Source organism: Tauraco erythrolophus, chromosome 11 (assembly GCF_009769465.1).
Source record: "Tauraco erythrolophus isolate bTauEry1 chromosome 11, bTauEry1.pri, whole genome shotgun sequence".
Taxonomy (NCBI): Eukaryota; Metazoa; Chordata; class Aves; order Musophagiformes; family Musophagidae; genus Tauraco; species Tauraco erythrolophus.
In genome coordinates this window covers 1,023,721-1,042,801 of record NC_141475.1, presented here as the reverse complement: position 1 = coordinate 1,042,801, position 19,081 = coordinate 1,023,721, and the positions used below count along the sequence as shown (strand labels likewise).

Here is a 19,081-nt window from a genome sequence, read left to right as displayed (position 1 = left end):
GCAGGCCCGCAGCAGCCTGGCTCTGTCCTAAGCTCATTCCCAATCCTCTGAGCTATTTTTGGTCCGGCAAAGGCTTATGTCCACGAATCTGCTCGGGGGGGTCCGTGGCCGGGGGAGCCCCAAAGCCCCTGCAGGGAAACTGTTTTCCCTACGGCCACCCCCAAAGCACCTTCTCAAAGGCAAACCCCGCTCCAGCCGCCAAAGCCGGCGCTCAGGGTTAGCCCTCGGCCCACCGCGGGCCCCGTGCTGCGAAACCGCCTCCCCAAAAAGCAGAGGGGACCCCACGGCGCGTGCGAGGCCCGCGGGCCGCTCCATCCGCTGAGCTTGCTGTGCGGCAGGTTCTCGGGCACGGCGTGGCCGGCTGCACCCCTCCGCCCCCTGGGAGGATCCGGCCCCCTGGGCTGCCCCATCAGCCCGCCAAGGCCGCCCGTGAGCCCCCCCAGCCCCTCTTCTGGAAGAGGCCGCGGCCCCTTTAAATCGCGCGCTGCCCCAGCCCCACCCGCCGGCCTCTTCCCCCTTCTATTTTTTTATGAATGAAAAACGTTCTCGGCGGAGCCACGCAAATCGCCCCGCGCCCATTGGCTGCGGCCTGCCCCGCCCACCCGGGCCTGCCTCAATCGCCCTCGGCGGAGCGCCGCGTGGGCGGGCGCGCAGCGGCGCCGCAGCCAATCGGGCGGCGCGGGAGGCCGAGCGGCGGCGCGCCATTGGCCGGCGCGGAGGGTAAACAAGCGGCGCGGGGCGGGGCGCGGCGGAGGCCGCTGGCTCGGGGGGCTGCGGGCCGGCGCAGAGCGGCAGCGCGGTGCCCGGGCGCGGAGCGGCGCCTTCCCCGGCCCCGGCTCGCCCCGAGCCCCCGCCACCGCCTTCGGCTCGTCCCGCCCCGCCCCGCTGCGGCTGAGCCCGCGGCGCCCCGGCCGGGTACGCGGGGCCCGGTGGCGCGGGGCAGCGGGGGCGGGGGCGGTGTTTATGAATGGCGCGGGCCGCGCGGTGTGAATGGCGGGGGGGGCGCGCGCGAGCGGGGGAGGAGGAGGAGGAGGGGGAGGGTGGGGGGAGGGGGAGGCGGAGTTTATGAATGGGGCGCGCGGGGCGGCGTGGGAACGGGCCCGGCTGCGGCGCGGCCCTGCAGCGCCGAGCACCGGCGGAGGGAGGGAGGGGGCGGGAGGCGGCGGGACGCGGCCGGTTGGTCTCCGTCCTCCCGCTCCCACGGTGCGTGATGTCACGGCCGTTTCTATAGAAATCGAGTGACATCACGAGGCGGGGGGCTGCGACCCGCCACGGCAGGAGCGGGCCGGCTCCCCGGGGAGGCGCGGCGGCCCCGCACCCAGCCAGCCCCGGCGGCGACGGGGGCCGGGGCCTCACCCCGACCCCCTCCCCTTCCCCCCCCCAGCCGCGCACCTGCCGCAGCCCGGACAGGACCACCCCCCCCGCCCCCATTCCCGGGCCGGCGTCGATGCTGAGCGGGCCGGGGGCACTGCCCGCCTCCCCCGCACCATGGACGGCTTCTACGACCAGCAGGTTCCCTTCATGGGCCCCGGGGTAAGTTTTGCCCTGTGCCTCCTCCCTGTTGCCCCCTGCCCCCCCCCCCTTCCCCACGTCCTTGGGGGCACCCTGACCCCCCGCCCTGTCCTTGGGGACACCCCCCTTTCACTGTCACCCTGGGCATCGCAGAAGTCCTGCGCAGAGGAGAGCCGAGGCCGGCCGGGGTCCGATAGGAAAAGGAAATTTTTGGAGACCGACCTGGCCCACGACTCGGAAGGTAGGTAGGGGCACCCCAGCCCCCGCGAGACCCCCCCCCCCCGCCCCAAGCCTGGCGTTCAGCAGGTTCGAAATAATCCTGCGAATAATGGCAGTTTTATTTCTTCTTCCGTGGAGAGCATAAGTCTTTCCCTCTGTTCCAGAGCTCTTCCAGGATCTCAGCCAGCTCCAAGAGGCCTGGCTAGCTGAAGGCAAGTCTTCACCTCCGCCTTTGCCATGCACGATCTCTCTCCGCGAGCTTTTTTATTTTGAGCACCAAAAACGCCTTAAACCCACTTTTTTTTTTTTTTTTTTTTTTAGCTCAGGTCCCGATGACGAACAATTTGTCCCAGATTTCCAGTCCGACAACTGTAAGTGATTGTTCTGGTTTTTGTTCTGCCGGGGGTAGGGGTGGGGGGGATGTTTGGGTGCCTGTGCAAAAACCTCGCGCTGGGTTTGGAGCCGCTTCCTTGGGAAAGCTCTTGTTGCTGGGGCTGAAACCGTGAAACCACGGACTTTTGGGAGAAAGCACGTGCGGTTTGGGTTCGTCAAGATGAAACTCGCTAAGTCCTGTCTTTTGTAAACGGGGAAAATTAGAGTTGAATGTGTGGAAACGGCTCTGCCCGACCTCCGGGCTCCTCCAGGACTCGCTGCTCGTCCGTAGTGACGTTGGTTTGCTTCCAAAACGCTCCTTTTCCTTTTCAAGTGCCGGGCTCCCGGCTTAGCCACAATCTCCGCAGGTTCTGGAGCTTTTTATGGTCCTCTTGGCAAGAGCGGACCTGAGCGGTGAAACTTGAGCCGCTTTGAGCAGCGTTAATCTCCGGCAAGGCAGCGTGTTTAAAAGCAGGCCAGTGAAAACGCCGTCCCTCGGGAATTGCATAAGAGCGAGAGTTGGTTGTGAGCCGCCGGCCGGTGCCGGAACGGGTTAGCGGCGAGGGCAGGGGCTGGCTAATGGCGCGTGGTTTGGGCGGCCGGCGGGCGCTGGCTCCGCCGGCGTCGGAGGGGGAAGGATTCGGGATGTTTTTGAGGCGTTACCTGGCAAGCAGAAGCAGGAGCTCGGTGGCTGGGTTTTGCTGCTGAGCCAGGCAGCTACAGAACTTGGAGAAGCAGATTTCGCCTGCAGTCGAACGGATTTTTTCATTCCAGCTTTGTCACGGCATGCAGCGGGGTAGCTTCTCCTACAGTGAGCGCATGTTAATTAGCGCTCTTTGATTACTCCTGAGCGGGAAGGCTGGCCATTAAACTCTTCCAGACAGCCCAAGTTTTAGATGCACTTTTTTTTTTAATTCTTTTTTTCGCCGCCTTGTCTCCCCTCCCCGAGATAAAGGCGAAGCCCCGAGTCAGAATCGCGAGGCGGCTGTTGCCATCCTGGCGCAGCCCGGCAGCTCTCGCTCGGAGCGGTGGAAACTGCAGCGTGCGTGGGAGGGTGGCTCTTGGAGCTGGAGCTGCTTTCCAGTGCCTTTTGGCAGGCTCTTGTTTCCTTGTAACCCGGAGAGCTCGGAGAGGAGAGACAAACTTTTCTGGGCGATGCAGGGAAAGGAGAGAAGGAAAAAGTAATAAAATAAAATAATAATTAAAAAAAAAAAAAAATCAAAAAGGCGTTTGGTCGAGACGCTTCAAACGTTCTCCTGAGCTGCTCGGCCTCTGCGGACCCGGCGTCGAAGTGACTTTGTCACTCAAAAGGAGGGCTCCTCGCTGTAATAACCTTCCGTAACTTTCCCAGGGAGAGGAAGCAAAGGTTTCCCCGCTGTGCTGGCTGGGGGGGCTCGGACCAGGGGGGAGGGGGCCAAGGAGCCCGGCTCTTCTATACCAGCACCACTTGTCAGGAGGAGAAAGCCTCTGCATTACAGCTGTCTGACCTCATCTCCTCATTTTGCTCCGGTTTTGAGGTGTAGGAAGTAAGAGAGGAACAAACGTGGTGCAGCCCCCACCCTGCACCCAGGTTTCACTGGTGAGGATGTGCCCCTTTCCCGGGCTGGGGGTCACGCTGGCGTTCAGTGCCCGTTGGCTTCCCTGGTCCATCCACGTGTTTGGGGGCATCCCTCGGACTTGGTTCCCGCAGTCGAGGAAGCTGCTCCTCTCTTTTATCCAGAGCTCTGTCTTCTATCTCCACCTTCTGCTCCCAGAGCCAGGAGCCCTCAGTGGAAGGGGACAAACCAGGCTCAGGTTTGACCCCGTTGCCACAGGCGATGCCACCAGCGTGTGCCATGCCAAGTCTGGGAGATGCTCTGGACTGCAGCATCCTTTGTCACCTGGCTCATAAACCCCCTCGTGGCATGGCAGCTGCCTGCAGCTCGGCTGCTGCCCGCTCCCTGGCCCTCATTCCATATCCAAGGTTCCTGGCAAACACAGCCTTAAAGTTGGGGTTTGGCAGCAAAGTGCCGGAGGGCAGTGGGTCGCTGCGCCGCGGAGGAAATCCCGTCATGGGGATGGGGAAAGCATCCAAAAAAGGGCCACGTTGTTCTCTCAGTGCCCTGGACCGAGCGGGAAAGAGGCTGGAGTCGGGGCTTTGAAGCTCGCCAGGGAAGCGGCAGGTTCTCCCGGGAAGGTGAGGAGGCCGTGGGTGCCAGCTCACTGGTGGCCAGCGGCACAATCCTGGGGAGAAGGGAGTACGGACAATGTTATATCTCGATCGGGTTTTTAAGTAACTGGGGAGCGATGGGGTCATGCTGGGGAGACCGAGCACCACAAGAGGCTTTGCCTTTTGCAGGGGTTTTTGCTCCCAGGGCACCTGTGCCCACCCTGTATGGGCAGCACGTGGCTAAAGCCGCGGGCAGGGCACCGAGTGGGGTTTCTTGCGCGCCGAAACGCCAAGCAGGAGGTTTGTTTCTGCGGAAGGGTTGTTTGAACAAAGGCAGGCAGGAGCCTGGCTGCTATTTCTGGCTCCTCTCCTGGCATGACCTTGGGTGCGTCCTGTAACGCCGGGGGACGGAGGGGCGGGCATGGAGCGCGGCTCCCAGGTGACGGCTTGAGCGGGTGCCAAGGTCCCCAGCCGGTGGCCGGGCTGGAGATGGTGGTTGGGTCACCTTCCCCATGGCTCGGGCAGCGGATGCCATCAGTGGGCGCAGTCCTGGCGCTTGGTCTTAGGGGTCCCATCGCGCTGCTGGTTGGGAACAACCTGCCCTGTCCCCTTTCGAGGGATCCGGCGGCGATTCAGGCTTTGGGGTGTCACCTTGCCCACGAGAGACCTCTTGGCCCAAGGTTGCCGTTAAGAACATCTCCACCGTGGCTGGAGGTACTTGGCTGGTGCCCCCCAGCTTCCCAGCCTGGCCGTGCCACCTTGCCAGTGGGTCACAGCGGTGGCACACGTGGCCGGGGTCCGTCCATCCCAGAGAGGGGCCACCGGGCACCCACGGGTGCTCTGGCCATCCCTGTTGGCTCGGTCCCGGCGCGGGTGTGCCGAGGCGCGTTCTCCGGCTCCGTCTGTAGTTAAACTGCTCCTTCTGCTTATTTTTATCCTTTTTTTTTAGCTTTTGATTACAGTGCCGAGCGCGGGACGGGGAAGGTCAGAAGCGCTCACGCACCCAACGTGCCTTCGAGGTGACGGAGCAGGACACCCCCTTCCTTGGGAGCCCTCCGGTTGCCTTCCCCGCTCGCCGCCGGGCACTCAAACCCACCTCCTCCCCCACCCCGAGGCCCACACCACAGCCTGGGTGCCCCCTGGGCTCCCAGTGCTGGGCACCCCAGCCTCACCGCCCCGGCCAGAGCACGTCTTGGCAAGCGGTGCCAGCCAGCCCCGTGCTGTTTGTGTAAGGAATTCAAACGTTGCCCGAGGTCCGGGCTCGGCCAGCTGGTCTCCGTTAGGATCTTAAAGCTCGTTTCCCTTTTCTTGAATGGCAGCGCTAAAGCTCTGGGGAATTTTTCTTTGCTTTTTCTTTTTTTTTTTTTTTTTTTTTTTTTTCCCCAGCCGCATGAATGGAGCGCTCGGAATTGTTTGTGAATGGAGGGTGGTGCCCACTTTTTTTTTTTATTTTTTTTTGGTGGATTTTTTTTTTTTTCTTCTTTCCTTCAATGAATAACCAGACCCCATTGTACGGCCGGCGGAAAAACAACCCGCTCCAACAACACGGAGCCTGTTAGGGAGAAACATGCCCGCGACAGGCAGCTGGAGCCCTTCCAAAACCCGTTCCCCTTCGCCTTCCCGCTGCTCGCGGGGTGCCAGGGCTTTGCTGCCGCCGCCGTGCCGGCCCCCTGTTAGGCTAAAAATGCTGAGAGTGGCAAAATCTTGCTTGGGGGGGGCGGGAGGGGAGGTGGAAGGGGATAAATCCGGCTGGGGAAGGTGTGTGGGGGGCTGTGCTGGCTCAGCGCTGGGCTTCGTGTTTCAAATCCTCCTGGAGTACGGGGTGGGGGTTTTATGCCCTTGGTACCAGCTGTGCTGGGCTGTTGGGGGGGGGGAGTCAGCAGCTCTTTAAAGGTTTGACAAATTAGGGGAGCAGCTAATTACCTGGCAAGCTGTGAACAGTTGTCCTGGAGCTATTTGCTCCTCGGGGCTGGAGCTGGGCCGTGTTTAGACTTTGCACGAAGCTAATACTCCGCTTCCGATTAGTCTTGGCTCTCCTCCGCGCGCACTATTTCGGTAAAAGATCTCCGAGGCGCTTTCCCTTCCTAGAGCGCCTGCTTTTAGAAATGAATTAGGCCAAGCGTCTATGACTCGGTTTAAATTGTATCTAGCGAGTGGGCTCGGGGCGGATTTGGGTTTAACGGGACCGTTTGCCGCTTCGGCGCGTACAAATCGTGGGACCCCCCTGGGATTTGGTCCCCTCGGTGCACCTTGGCCAGGGGAAGGTGGATCCCGTTTAGCCGCTTGCTGACCTAACTGGGAGCTGGGTACAGCCTGGCGAGGGCGAGCGCATCGCTGTGTCCCGCTTACAAGCTCCCGGAGCTCCGGGCTGTCCAGCCCCCGCGTCCCCCAGCTGGGGGAGGCAGCCGCTGCCGGCGGTGCCCGGGTTCCCATCGCCTGGCTGAAGGGCTTTTGGCCTGGCCTGGGCGTGCAGCTCATCCATGGCTGTTGTGGAGCTGCCTGTTCCCTCTCCCCCTGTGCCCGTTCCCCTCTTGGATGCCAGCAGGGACCAATTCCCCCTCCGTGAGCCATGTCCTGAGCCAGAGGGACCGTCCCAGCCCTGCCCTGCCGAAATCAACTCGGCCACCCTGATTTGTTCCACCAACCACCACCACCTACCGGGACATTGTCCTGCCACCGTTTGGTTACCCGGTGCTCCCCGGGCAGATATTTCAGCACGGGATTCCCAAGCAAAGAGCACCCAAGGGGATGCTCCCGGGGTGATGGCCCCCATCGCCTTCCCCCGCGCGGGGTGGCCGGTCGGTACCCTCCTCCGTCTCGTTGCAGTGGTCCTGCACGCCCCACCGCCGGCGAAGATCAAGCGGGAGCTGCACAGCCCTTCCTCGGAGCTGTCGTCCTGCAGCCACGAGCAGGCTTTGTGCGCCGGCTACGGGGACAAGTGCCTCTACAACTGCTGGTAGGTACCACGGGGCCGGCTGCTGCCTGTGCCCACTTCGGGTCGCGGCTCGCCGCTCTCCGCCGCGCTGGCATCACCGACAGCCCCTCTCCCCTCCGCAGTGCCTACGACAGGAAGCCCCCCGCCGGGTTCAAGCCATTAACGCCGCCCGCTACGCCGGTGTCTCCCGCGCACCAGGGATCGGCTCTGCCGCTGCCGGTGGCTCCGGCCGTGCCAGCGGGTGCCCATGGGGCGGCCCCGGCCCCGCGCCCGCTGCAGGAGCCGAGGCAGCAAACCTTCGCCATGCCGCGGCCACCTCACCCGCCCATGCACATGCCAAAGATGATGTCTGAGAACCAGTACCCCGCAGAGCACAGGTGAGGCTTCCCGTGCCCAGGCGAGCACTGGCATCTCCTGGGCGTTTATGAGGAATTTGGCTCTCTTGGGATGGGTTGGTGGCCTCAAGGTGTGGCGAAGGAGGAGATGCCCGTCCCTTTGTCCCCATGCTGCGGCTGCGGACCACGTGCCAGCTGTGCCACCGTGTAAAGCACCGTGGCAAAACTCACTGCTTCCCACTGGGATCTCGTGGCTCTTTCTCCCCACGAGGCAGCTCCCTCCTGCCCCGGGGATGCCAGGTGGACCCTTCACCCGCCCTTCAGAGAAGGCCAGGGAAGCAGAGGCACCTGGCCCCATGGCAGCGGGCGGTGGTGCTGAGCCAGGGCTCTGCTCGCTCTCTGCCATCGGCGCTGAGCCGTGCCGTGCCGGGCAGCCGCAGGGATCCCTGTCCTGCCCCCAGGCACCCCGGGCTGAGTTCGTTCTTAACTCCCCTGTGCAATGCACGGCATCCCTGTGATTTTCGGGGCTGCGGAGGGAGAGGCAGCTCCCTGCTTCCTCGCCAAGCTGTGGCTTCATCCCTCATCATCCTCGCATCCTTGGAGGCTTTGCCAGTCCCCTCCCTCGCCCCGGCTTTGCTCCCGCTGTCAGTAGCGTGGCACAGGTCGCCCCGTTGCCCCTCGGTTTCGCTTGTGGCCTCCTGGATGCCCTTTGCTACCATCACTGCCAGCGAGGTGTCCCCTATGGCCAAGCCGGACACGGCAGCCCGGTGAAAGCCATGGAAACCATCGGGATGAGCCCGCAGTGAGCGCGCATCCGTCCCGGCGAAGCGGGGCTGGGCTCTGGGCGACCTTCAAGCTATGCCAGGGGGAGCCGGCTGCGACCCCTCGGGAAGCACCGTGCCAGTGCCGGGCTTGGGTTTCGCTCCGGAAGGGCAGAGGGACGTGGCTCGGAAATGGAGTAATCCCAGCCCGGCAGCTGGGAAGGCTCCGGTTACAAAGCCAAATGGCGCACGGCCGGCAGAGAGGAGCCGGGCACGGAGATCGCCTTTCAAGGTGGCGGAGGGCGAGGGGACGTGGCAGCACCCCCTCGGGATGCTCCCCCTTATCCGCCGTGGCCAGGAGAGGCTCGAGCCAGGAATGGTGGCACCCCGGAGCCAAAAATAGTGCTCCCCACCGCCGAGTCCAAGGTTTAATCCCAGCCGCGCAGGCGGATTAGCGGCCGGCCGGGGCTGCGGGGTGGATTTGGCTTTGCGTAAGCGCCCGCCCGGGTGCAGTCCCCGCGGCGCTGCCCCCACCCTGGGGGTGGATTTCACTGGTTTACAGAGATTTTTACCATCTCAGGGTGGGTTTTTTTGACTCCTTTTCCCACTCCCATCCCGACATCCCTGCTGCAGCTTGGGGCCGCCGTCACCCAAAGTGCGGGGCGCTTTGCAGCGATGGCCCGCGTGCCGTCCCGCTCTCCAGTGGGGGGGTCCCCAGTGCTCAGAGGGGGACGGGGCTCCCCAGCACCCCACTGGGTCCTCGTGAAGGAACCATCCCAGCCACCACCCAAACCCCCCTGGGAGCACCCCGGGCTGAGGGCGCTGAGCCGGCACGGGGTCCTGGGGTGGGGTGGGACAGGGTCCGCCCTTGGTAACGCCGCGTCCCCGTACCCCCAGGTTTCAGAGGCAGCTGTCGGAGCCCTGCCACCCCTTCCCACCGCAGAGCGGGGTCCCAGGAGACGGCCGCCCCGTCTACCACCGGCAGCTGTCGGAGCCCCTGGGCCCCGCCGCCCCCCGCCCCCCTCAGGGATTCAAGCAGGAGTACCACGACCCCCTCTACGAGCACGGCGGCCCCGGGCTGCCCGGCCCCACCGGCCACGGCTTCCAGCCCCCCATGGGCATCAAGCAGGAGCCCCGGGACTACTGCATTGACTCAGGTGGGTGCGGGTCAGGGTCTGGGGGGGGCAGCCGGGTGCCGGCACTCGGAGAGGGTGTGGGTTACACCAGCGGCACCCTGGGGAGCGGAGCCACCTCCGCCATCCGCGGCTCATGACGGCAGCGCAGGGTTGAGCCTTGGTTAGCAGGTGCCATGTCACCCTGGGGCTCCCGCAGTGCCAGGCTGCTGCTTCGCCTGCAGCACTAGGTGATCTCTTCCTTTATTATTTGTTTTTTCTCCTCTTTTTGGTTTTTTTTTTTTCCCCTTCTTTCCTTTCCAAAGTGGTGGTACGGATAGAGCAGGCGTTCGCCAGGTGCTGCGTGGTGTGGTCGGTGCCGTAGCCACAGGCTGGGGTGCCCCCTGGCACCCAGGGTTCCCCCCCTCTGCAGCCCTGGCCTGGGGCCAGCTGTGATTCCTGGCTGCTGGACCCCACCGGCATCACGGAAAAAAAATCCTCTAATCGCCTTAGGACCTAAAAATACCCCGACCCCGGGCTGGGGGGTGGCACGGCCGAGCAGATGGCAGGGGAGGCGCGGCGATGGCTCCTGTCCTGTGGGGCCCGAAGAACGCGGTGAAAACCCGAGCTGACGTAGACCTTGCTCCCAGTGCTCCCCCCTAAATTGTACTGGTTTTCCCCCAAAGTTGAGATTAGGGGCTGGTGGTGGGCGCAGTGGCCCAGGGTGTGCCGGGGTTGGGGGGAGGTGGCTGGGCTTGGCCGCAGGACGTGCTTGGGGTGGGAAGATGCCGCTGGGTTCTCAGCGGGGTGCATGGGACGTCTGTCCTTAATGCCACCTTTGTCTCCCTCGCAGAAGTGCCTAACTGCCAGTCCTCCTACCTGCGGGGGGGCGTCTTCCCCAGCAGCCATGACGGTGAGTGCGCCTTGTGCTCACGGGCGTCCCCGGTACATCCCTCCCTCAGGGCAGCAGACCCCCTGCTCACAGCTGGCAGAGCTGCCGGGCACCCTGTAACCACCCGCGAGCGCGCCGTGGTGCCCGCGAACACACCGTGGTGCCCGCGAGCGCGCCGCGAAGGAATTGGGGATAACGCCCCTGATGTAGCTGCTAAGAGGGTTTACCCCAAAAGCCAGGGGTGTTTCGGGGTCTGGTGGGGGCGGTGGAGGGGCCCTGTGCTCACTGAGGGTCTTTTCCCTGTAGGATTTTCCTACGAAAAGGACACACGATTGTATTTCGATGACACGTGCGTGGTACCGGAGAGGCTGGAGGGTAAGAATCCGGCCCCGGAGGGGGGCTGGGGGGTGGCCTGGGCTCATGGAGGGAGACTTGGGGCCGGGTCTCAGCAGCAGCCAGCTTTTAAGTCTGAGCCGTGCTGGCACAGTGCTCTTGAGAGCTGCCGAGCGTCGTCCCGTGCGGCTGCTTGGTGCCACCGCCGTGCCCGTCCCCATCCCTGCCACCCGCCCCGAGCCTCGCCTGCCCGCAGCGCCAGCCCCAGCACCAGATCCTGCGCAGGGGTCCCTGGCACTGAGCCCGGTGTCGCTGTACGTGTCCCCTGCCGGGTGGCACAGCCCAGGAGCGGGGCAGAGGCGGGTGTTTAACCATCTGTGTCCCGGTGCGGGCAGGTAAAGTGAAGCAGGAGCCCACCCTGTACCGCGAGGGCCCTCCCTACCAGCGCCGCGGGTCCCTGCAGCTCTGGCAGTTCCTCGTCACCCTCCTGGACGACCCCGCCAATGCCCACTTCATCGCCTGGACCGGCCGGGGCATGGAGTTCAAGCTGATTGAGCCTGAGGAGGTACGGGGTGGGGGTCCTGGCCCGGTGCCCGGTGTGCCAAAGCTGGGGCTGCATCCCGGGAGCGGCCATGGGGTGAGCGCGACGGGGCCGGATCCTTCCCGTGCAACACAGCAGTCAGTGCTGGAGCTGGGAGTGGGACACGTGTCTTACTCTCCGGGCAGCGTTTGAGGGCAGGAGGGAGAAGGCAGCCGGTCTTTGATCTCCTCTGCTGCCTCGGCACGGCACGGGTGCCGCTCCCGGAGCCGCCGGCGCTCACCGGGCGCACTGGCGTTGCCTCTGTGCCGCCGTGCCTTGGGTGCCTCGGCGAGCCCCGCTGCTCGGCCGCGGCTCGCTCCCTCCCGCGCCGCGCTGTGCCGGAGCCCCGGGGTCCCCGGCAGCGGCCGCGTGCCGGCGCGGCGCTGTGCCGGAGCCGCGCGGCGCTGCAGGAGGGTGACAGAGGAAGAAGCTGTTCGGGGGCGTAATTGAAAGCAGCTGTAGCGCCGAGCTGCGCATTGTGGGTAATTACCCATAATATCTCTTACGCCGTGCATGGAAATTGTGGTTTTTTGAAGCGGCTTTTTTGGCAGGCTCCTCTAATCAAACGTCTTTTGATTCGGCCCCCGGGTTGGCGGTGGCGGCGGTTTGGCAGCCGGCGCTCGGAGCTGGAGCGTTTATCGCAGCCGGTGGGGAGCTTCTCCGGGACCGGGGTGATGCTTTCACCACCCCGGCTCCTCCAGCCCCCAAAACAACCCCTACCCCATATTTTGGTTCCGATTTCCTTCGAGGACCCGTGTCCGAGCCCTGGCTGGAGCAGTCACGGCCGCTTTCCTCCCCCGCAGGTGGCACGGCGCTGGGGCATCCAGAAGAACCGGCCGGCCATGAACTACGACAAGCTCAGCCGCTCGCTGCGCTACTACTACGAGAAGGGCATCATGCAGAAGGCGAGTGACCACGGTGTCGCTGGGGGGGTGGGTGGTGTGACCGTCCCTGCTGTCCCCTGGCATCCCTCCGGCTCTGGCGCCAGCCGTGCCGTCATTCCCGGGGCGGGGGGATGGCGCGGGCACATCTCACGTCTCCTCCCGCATGCAGGTGGCTGGCGAGCGGTACGTCTACAAGTTCGTCTGCGACCCCGATGCCCTCTTCTCCATGGCATACCCCGACAACCAGCGGCCCTTCCTGAAGACGGAGCCCGACTGCCCCGTGCCCGAGGAGGAGACGGTGCCGCTGACGCACTTCGAGGACAGCCCAGCCTACCTCCTGGAGATGGAGCCCTGCGGCAGCCTGCCCTACGCCGAGGGCTTCGCTTACTGACCCGGCCGCAAGAGCCGCCGGCGCATCCGCTTCGGGCAAATAACGGTTTTGGAAAGAATATTTTTTTTTTTTTTTTTGCTTTGTTCATAAGGAGAAAAAACACAACAAACCACCAACAAAAACCAAACAAAGCGTGCGCCCGCGCACAAATTGGAGGAATCTAAAACGCCGCCGCGTTCCCACCCTCGCTCTCCAAGGGCTAGCGCGGCGGACCCGCACCGGGCACTCCCCGCCCGGCGTTGGCACCGTGTTTCGGGGTGCCAGGAGCTCAAGCCGCGGGCTCTGGCCGGCGCGGCGAGGGCCGCCGGCTCCACCGGCACCCAGCCGGACTGTCGCGACAATCCGCTTTGCGTCGAGCGCGCGCCGCGTCGCTGCCTTGCGTGGTGGAAAGGGCTTCGATTTGCACACAGGAGGGACGCGGGGTGGAAGGGGTTGGGGTGGGGGGGGTCCCACCTGGCCCAGCACCCCGGGGCTGATGGGCGCAGCGTCCTCCCCCTACCCCGGGAGCCTTCTGCCTTCTTCCCCGCACCGCCCACCCCACCCTCGTGATATCACCCGATAGAATGGTTTCTCAGCCCCCCCCCAGCTCCTCTCCGTGCCCCCCTCGCTCCTCCCCAGGGTTGTGTTTCAGGGGAGCAGACCCTGCCCCTGTGCCCCTGTCTGTCTCCCTCCCTCTTTTTTTTTTTTTTTTCTTCTTTTTTTTTTTTTTTCTGATGTTTTAGCGGGGGAGGGGGTGGGGGGAAAGGTTTCTAAACTGATTTTTTGTAGATTTTTTGTATTTTAAGGCAAGGCGATTTTTCGCAGCCGCTCCCCTGGCTTTCCCGGTGGCACGCTGGCAGGGGGAGCCCTCGGTGCCCGCGGCTCCCCGGGACGGCTGCCGAAGTATCTGGTCCGCTCCATTTCACCTCTCCAGTCCCTCTTTCTGGGGGAGCTGGGGCTGAACCCCGCTGCCGGCTCGGCTGCTCCCCCCCAGTGCTCAGCATGGCCTCGGAGCTGGGCTGTAAGCCGCGGGGGGCAGGACGGTGGGGTCCCCCACCCCACTCCCCCCTCCCCGCTGCACCTCCTAACACTCCCCCACCACTCATATATCTGTACCTGCCTGTCCCCCCTGCCACTGGCTACATGTTTTTGTTGTAAATGCTGTATAGGAAATTTTTTCTCTTCCTTAGTTAGCTTTGGTTGGAATTTTTATTTTGTTGTTTTTTTTTTTTTTTTCTTTTTTTTGACTGATTCATTCTTTTTGGTTTTTGGGGAAGTATGAAGATTAACTCTGGGTGCACTCGGTTGCTCTCCCCACGGTGGCTGCAGTGACCTGTACCCATGGGGGGAGCGTTTGGTTGCGGGGACCCACCCCCCCACCTCGGGGGCAGGGAGGGGTTCTAAGCGTTTGCTCGGTGTGGCAGGGCTGTAGTGTGGAAGGGGTTAATCTGAGGACTGATTTCGAAATACTCTTGACTCGAGCAGGGCTGTGTATCTCCTGCAAAGCTGCATTACATTCTGTACTGTGTACAATAAAGGATCTTGCTTTCTGTTCCTCCCTGCCTGCCTCCCTGCTTTCCCCGGGCTGTGGGATGCTGCCCGGGATGCGGGGGAGCCTTGGGATGTGCAGGAGTGGTCCGGGGGCACCTGAAAACCTTGCTCAGGACCTGTGTCCTTTGGAGGAGCTGGGACCAGGTGGGGGTCCCAGTCACCAGGGCAGGGCTGCCCACTCCCTGGCAGCTGCCCTCTCCCTGCTTCTGGGGCTGTTGCCTCTGGCCCTGATTTTCATAAATCCATGTCCAGCGAGATGATCCACTTGAAACAGAGATGGCTTCTCCCCAGCGAGGTGCTGTTTAATATTGCCTCTTCCCAAGGGTTTCTCAGCTCATGGGTCCCCTTGGCTCTCCCCTGGAAACTCAAGCCCCTGCCATCAAGCAGGGTGAAAGCTGGTGGGGATCTCTTGGTGTTGGCACCCGGAGAGGAAAGTGCCTCCAGGAGCTCCTGGCTGGGGTTCCCCCAGCCCCGTTTCTAGGCTGGGAGAAACCCCCTGGGAGCAGCAGGGTCTGCACGAGGCTGCAGGAGATGGGTGGAGGGCAAGGGCTGCTCCATGAGGACCTGGAGAAATGCCCAAACACCCCAGAACCACTGGTTACATTGGCCTCTGCTTCAGTCGATCAACCCCTCGCCCCTGAAAACATCTCCTCGCCCTCCCTAGGGAGCTCCATGGCACCAAGCCTTGGTGTTTTGGCAAGCAAGCCCCTAACTGATGCCCAGGTGGGCACTCCTGGGTGGGCAACCTGCTGCTGTTGAGCAGCAGGGAGCCATTCAGGTGGGAAGAAGCCACAGGATGAGTTCTCCTCACTGTGCCGGGGCCAGGGGCTGCAGCAGGACCACCGGGCACCCGCAGGCAGAGCACTGCCAGCACCTGCACCCACACAGGGCTCTCAGTAGAGTGGACACCCCCACCCTGGCCAGACACCCATAGCTCGTGGGGGCCTCCCAGCCCAATCCCTATTTTCTACAAAGCTGGGTCCTCTGCCTAAGGCTGCAAACTCGAGTTAAACCAGAGGGGATGCGAAAATCCTGGCTGGCACTCAGCTCCAGACGACAGTGCCCGGTAATCCCACCTCGGCGAGGGCTGCAGCAGACCGAGTCACAGTGCTCAGGATGGAGCAAGGGGAAACTGGGGCCAGCGGCAGTGCTGGCGGCGGGCAGATGGCCCAGGGTGGCGGGACCTCGACCCTGCGGCACCACGAGAGTGTGGGACCGGTTACGGTTGGGTGAGGATGAGCAAGATAAGGCAAAGCCTTTCAAAGCCTTCATCGAGCAGCTTGTCAAGCCACAACTCAACTGGCCCAGCAAATCCTGCTGCAGGGCAGGGCTGGGGGGCCCCCAGGAGCATCCCGTGCGCTGCTCCTGCCAAAGGGTGCGGATAACAGAGGAGGCATTTTCCTACCTCAGCTCATCAGTGCTGGACCAAAGGGTCCAGACCCCAGAGAGTTTGACACCACGTGGGTTTTTAAATACTCAGAGCATCAAGAATTTGCTCCTTGTTGATCCTGCCGCACACAAGAGGATTTTTTTGCTCTGTGCAAAGGGGATGGAGCTGCCTTGGGTGTGTGGTCCCACTCATCCCACCCTACCAAGGGTGAGGGACAAGCCACAGCTGCTTCACTTCCCGCCTGCAGCCCCAGGGAAGGGGACAAGTTCTCCCAGGCAGGCCAGAGGTTGGGCTACCATTTGCCAAGAGTAGGGGAGATGGAGGGGAAGTGGGTGGAAAAGCTTCCCTGCTCCCTGCACACCTCCTGCCCCATCACCCACTCCAGGGAATGGGGACGAGCCATCCTCAGCCACGCTTCGACATGCAGTGGGATGGGAAGCCAGGTCTGGGAGCCTGGGTAGTCTCCGGGACCAGGAGCAGATGGGGCCACCACAACTCCATTCTCAGCACCTCAGTCCCCTCCCTGTGAACCCAAGCACCATCTGCCCCCTGCCTTCCTCCCACTCTCTGCTGGCTGCTGAGGAGGATGAAGAGGAGCGAGCAGAGAGGATGGGAAGGACGAAGCAGCAATTTTTGGGGAGGATTTTGGATCCCCCCATCCCTGGAAGTGTTCAAGGCCAGGGAGTGCTTTGAGCAACCTGGTGCAGTGGAAGGTGTCCCTGCCCATGGCAGGGGGGTTGGAACTAGATGAGCTTTAAGGTCCCTTCCAACCCAAACCATTCCATGATTCAGCCATCCAGGCTGGGCAGAACCCCAGTGCTGGCGTTGGCCACTCCGACCCTCCAGATGCCAGCTTCCACCTCCTACTCGGGTCGTCTGGTAACACGATCATCAGTGATTCAGGGTGGACAACAACATGAGATAGTGGGTGAGCAGATAATAAACCGGCAGCAGGTATTGAATGGAGATAAATGTGGGGCTTTTTTTCCTGTTTTCTTCTCCTTACAGTCTCATAATGTCCACCAAGCTATTCCTTCCCCGGAATAAGAGCTCGGTTTTACCAGACAGTCCAAAAGCTGTTTGAATGAGGTGCATGTTAAAAACCATTTTGAAAAGAGGAACCTGTAGAATGGAGCCCATCATTACAGCCCTCCACACATCCATAATTCACTGAGTGCATTTCTGCTCTCCCAGTCTCAGAAGGATATAGCTGAACTGGAAAACGTTCAAAAAGCAACGGCGGTAGCCAAGGGTCTGTAGCGGCTCCGGTACTGCCGTGTATAAATAGTTTAACGCTTCCGTCTGGGTAGGATTTGTGGCTCAGGGACTTCATATTTAATAGCCCATGATGGAGTTTTCCATCCTTGACTGGAAGAGCATTTGTGGGAAGAACTACTGCCCAAGAGGCTTGTTCTTACGGCAGGCGGCAGGACCGGCGAGCCTGGCACGACTTCTGCGTGAAGCTGCCGGCTGCCCTGTGGCCAGGGAGGTAGGGCACGTCGCAACCCCTCTCTTCCCTACCTCTTCAAACACTCAATTTTTTTTTCAACAAGAGGGTTTATTTGGCTTTTAGATACCTGGAGCGACACGAGTGGCTGTATGTGTGATGCCAGTGTCAATATGGGTGAGCTCCCGCAAAACAAAAAGCAAAAATTTGGGCTGGTGAGTAATTAAAAGGTGAGGAGGAGAGCACACTCCAGGGGAAAAAAAAAAAGCAAAAATTTGGGCTGGTGAATAATTAAAAGGTGGAGAGGAGGGTACACTGGGCACTGTGTTATCAGGCATGCGGGGCACACAAATCCCTTCGCATCCATCTGGCACCACCTCGTGGGTTCTCCATCATCTGCTCTTGGCCACTGTCGTGTTTTGTGGCCCTGGAGCACAGCTGGAAAGATCTTTGGGATCCAAAAAAACATGATTACGTTTGTTCCTGCAGGCTGGGTGCTGGCGGGGCAGGGAGGACTTCAGCTCCAGCCTTCATCCTGGGGCTTTATTCTGCTTCGGGCTCCAGGTGGGGAGACTTTCGTGGGAGACGTGGGTCCGGAGCAGTACCTCCAACTCTCCCACTCCTGGGCATGCTGTGTGGGTAGAGGGACACCACCGAAACCACCTTCTCCTGCGCTCCCACTGGAAAGAAAGCAGGGGCTGCACACCCTAATAAGCCGCTAAGTGGCTTTTGAAATCAGTGGCCAACTGCTGCATTAAAGGCTCTCGGTGCCACGGGGAGGCTCCGTCGGTCCTCGGCCCCTTTTCGGACGGGCATCAACAAGAAGCTTCCCAGAGGGGGTGCAGGGGGTGCCCCCACCTCATTGCATCAGCAGCAAGCTGGGGTGAGGTCCTTCTTGCGCTGGGAGCAAGTGGTGGCACCCGGCTGGGCGCACAGCCCCCCAGCCAGGGTGGGGTCTGGGGTTGGGAGAGACCCACAGCGTGGGCAAGCCAGAGCAACAGGGGCAACTGGGAGGGTTTGGGGTTTTTTAGTTTCAAGTGGCAGTGAAGTCAGGGTGAGGGACTGGAGGAGGGAGCCGGGGACTTGCCTGGTGTACAAGTAACCGGTGGTAGCATCTTCTTTTGAAGGTCTTTTAGTTAAATATAAACAAAGACATCCTGGAGAGAATGGGCAGCAACTCAGGCCAGAAACCGTGAGCTCCCACGATGCTGGGCTCACGGGGCTGTTACCCTGGCGAGGTTGGGCCAAGCTGACCAGCCATCGCCCCGCCGTAGCCTGTGCCAGGCCTCCAGAGGGGGTCTGGTGAAAGAAGGTCTTCAAACGGTGCAGCCAGACCAACCCCGGGCACCCTCCCTGGAGCGGGCACCCTCCGAAAGCCATTCCCCACCGGCCACCCCAATGCTTTTCCCTGCAAGAGGATGCACCGAGGGTGACCTGCACCCGGGCTTGCAGGAAGCTTTTTTAAAAGAAAAATCGCCTCTTGGCTTCTTGGCCGTCTCGGACCCAGGAGAGGGCAGCAGCAGCCCAGGCTGCAGCCTCAGCTCCCCTTTCCGAAGCTCGTCTTCCTCGCCGAAGCTGCTCAGAGAAAGCTGAGAAGGAAAAGCGGTGTATGGAGGGAGCCAGCAAAAAAGCAAAAACCCAGCGAGGAGCCAGCAGTGCTCTCTTGGTCCTCGGAATGGTTTGCTTTCAAGGTGGAAGTGGAAAGAGAATGGTCCTTCTTTGAAAACAACCTGGAGTGCCAGGGCTTTCCGTGGCAGTCCTTCATCCGTTTGATCTCGGCGCTCGCCCTACGGACCCTTTTTACAGCCCCAGAAAACAAGGTGGCGACGCGGGGGATGTTCCCGACGGAGGTGGGAGGCAAGCGCAGGCAACGGCACGCCGCGCGTGCGCTTCACGCCGTCGCAGGGATGCTGAAAGCCCCTGAGGTCCCGCTCTGGAGCTCTCGTGGCTTCACTCACAGCACTCCAGGATAACAAAGCGTGATTTCCAGCACTTCCCAGGCACGCCGGCCGCCTTTCCCTGGCTGAGCTTGCTGTCCCTGAAAGGGAAGGTTGGAAACACTCGGGGGAAGTTTCTACCTCTCCACCTTGGCACCCCAAACTTGAGCTCCCTGCCAGCCCGGGCTGAGGTTCACAACTGAATTGCCGTGAAACTCGCACATTTTTCACTCACAGCATCACCTTTTTTAGGTCAGCATCTCCCCGTGCAGCTCCGGCCCTGCCTCCCAGCCCAGCCAGAC

General features: G+C 62.1%; 1 protein-coding gene across 1 annotated transcript; it reads left to right on the top strand.

Moving 5' to 3' along the window:
• Positions 1-1,473: 1,473 nt before the first annotated feature.
• ETV5 (ETS variant transcription factor 5) lies at positions 1,474-12,475 on the top strand. Its single transcript, XM_086618218.1, has 12 exons — positions 1,474-1,533; positions 1,666-1,753; positions 1,896-1,947; positions 2,053-2,102; positions 7,079-7,208; positions 7,310-7,564; positions 9,181-9,440; positions 10,249-10,308; positions 10,594-10,662; positions 11,016-11,185; positions 12,004-12,105; positions 12,254-12,475. The coding sequence occupies exons 1-12, from the start codon at positions 1,489-1,491 to the stop codon at positions 12,473-12,475; spliced, it is 1,503 nt and encodes a 500-aa protein (XP_086474344.1). The 5' UTR covers positions 1,474-1,488.
• Positions 12,476-19,081: the final 6,606 nt, after the last annotated feature.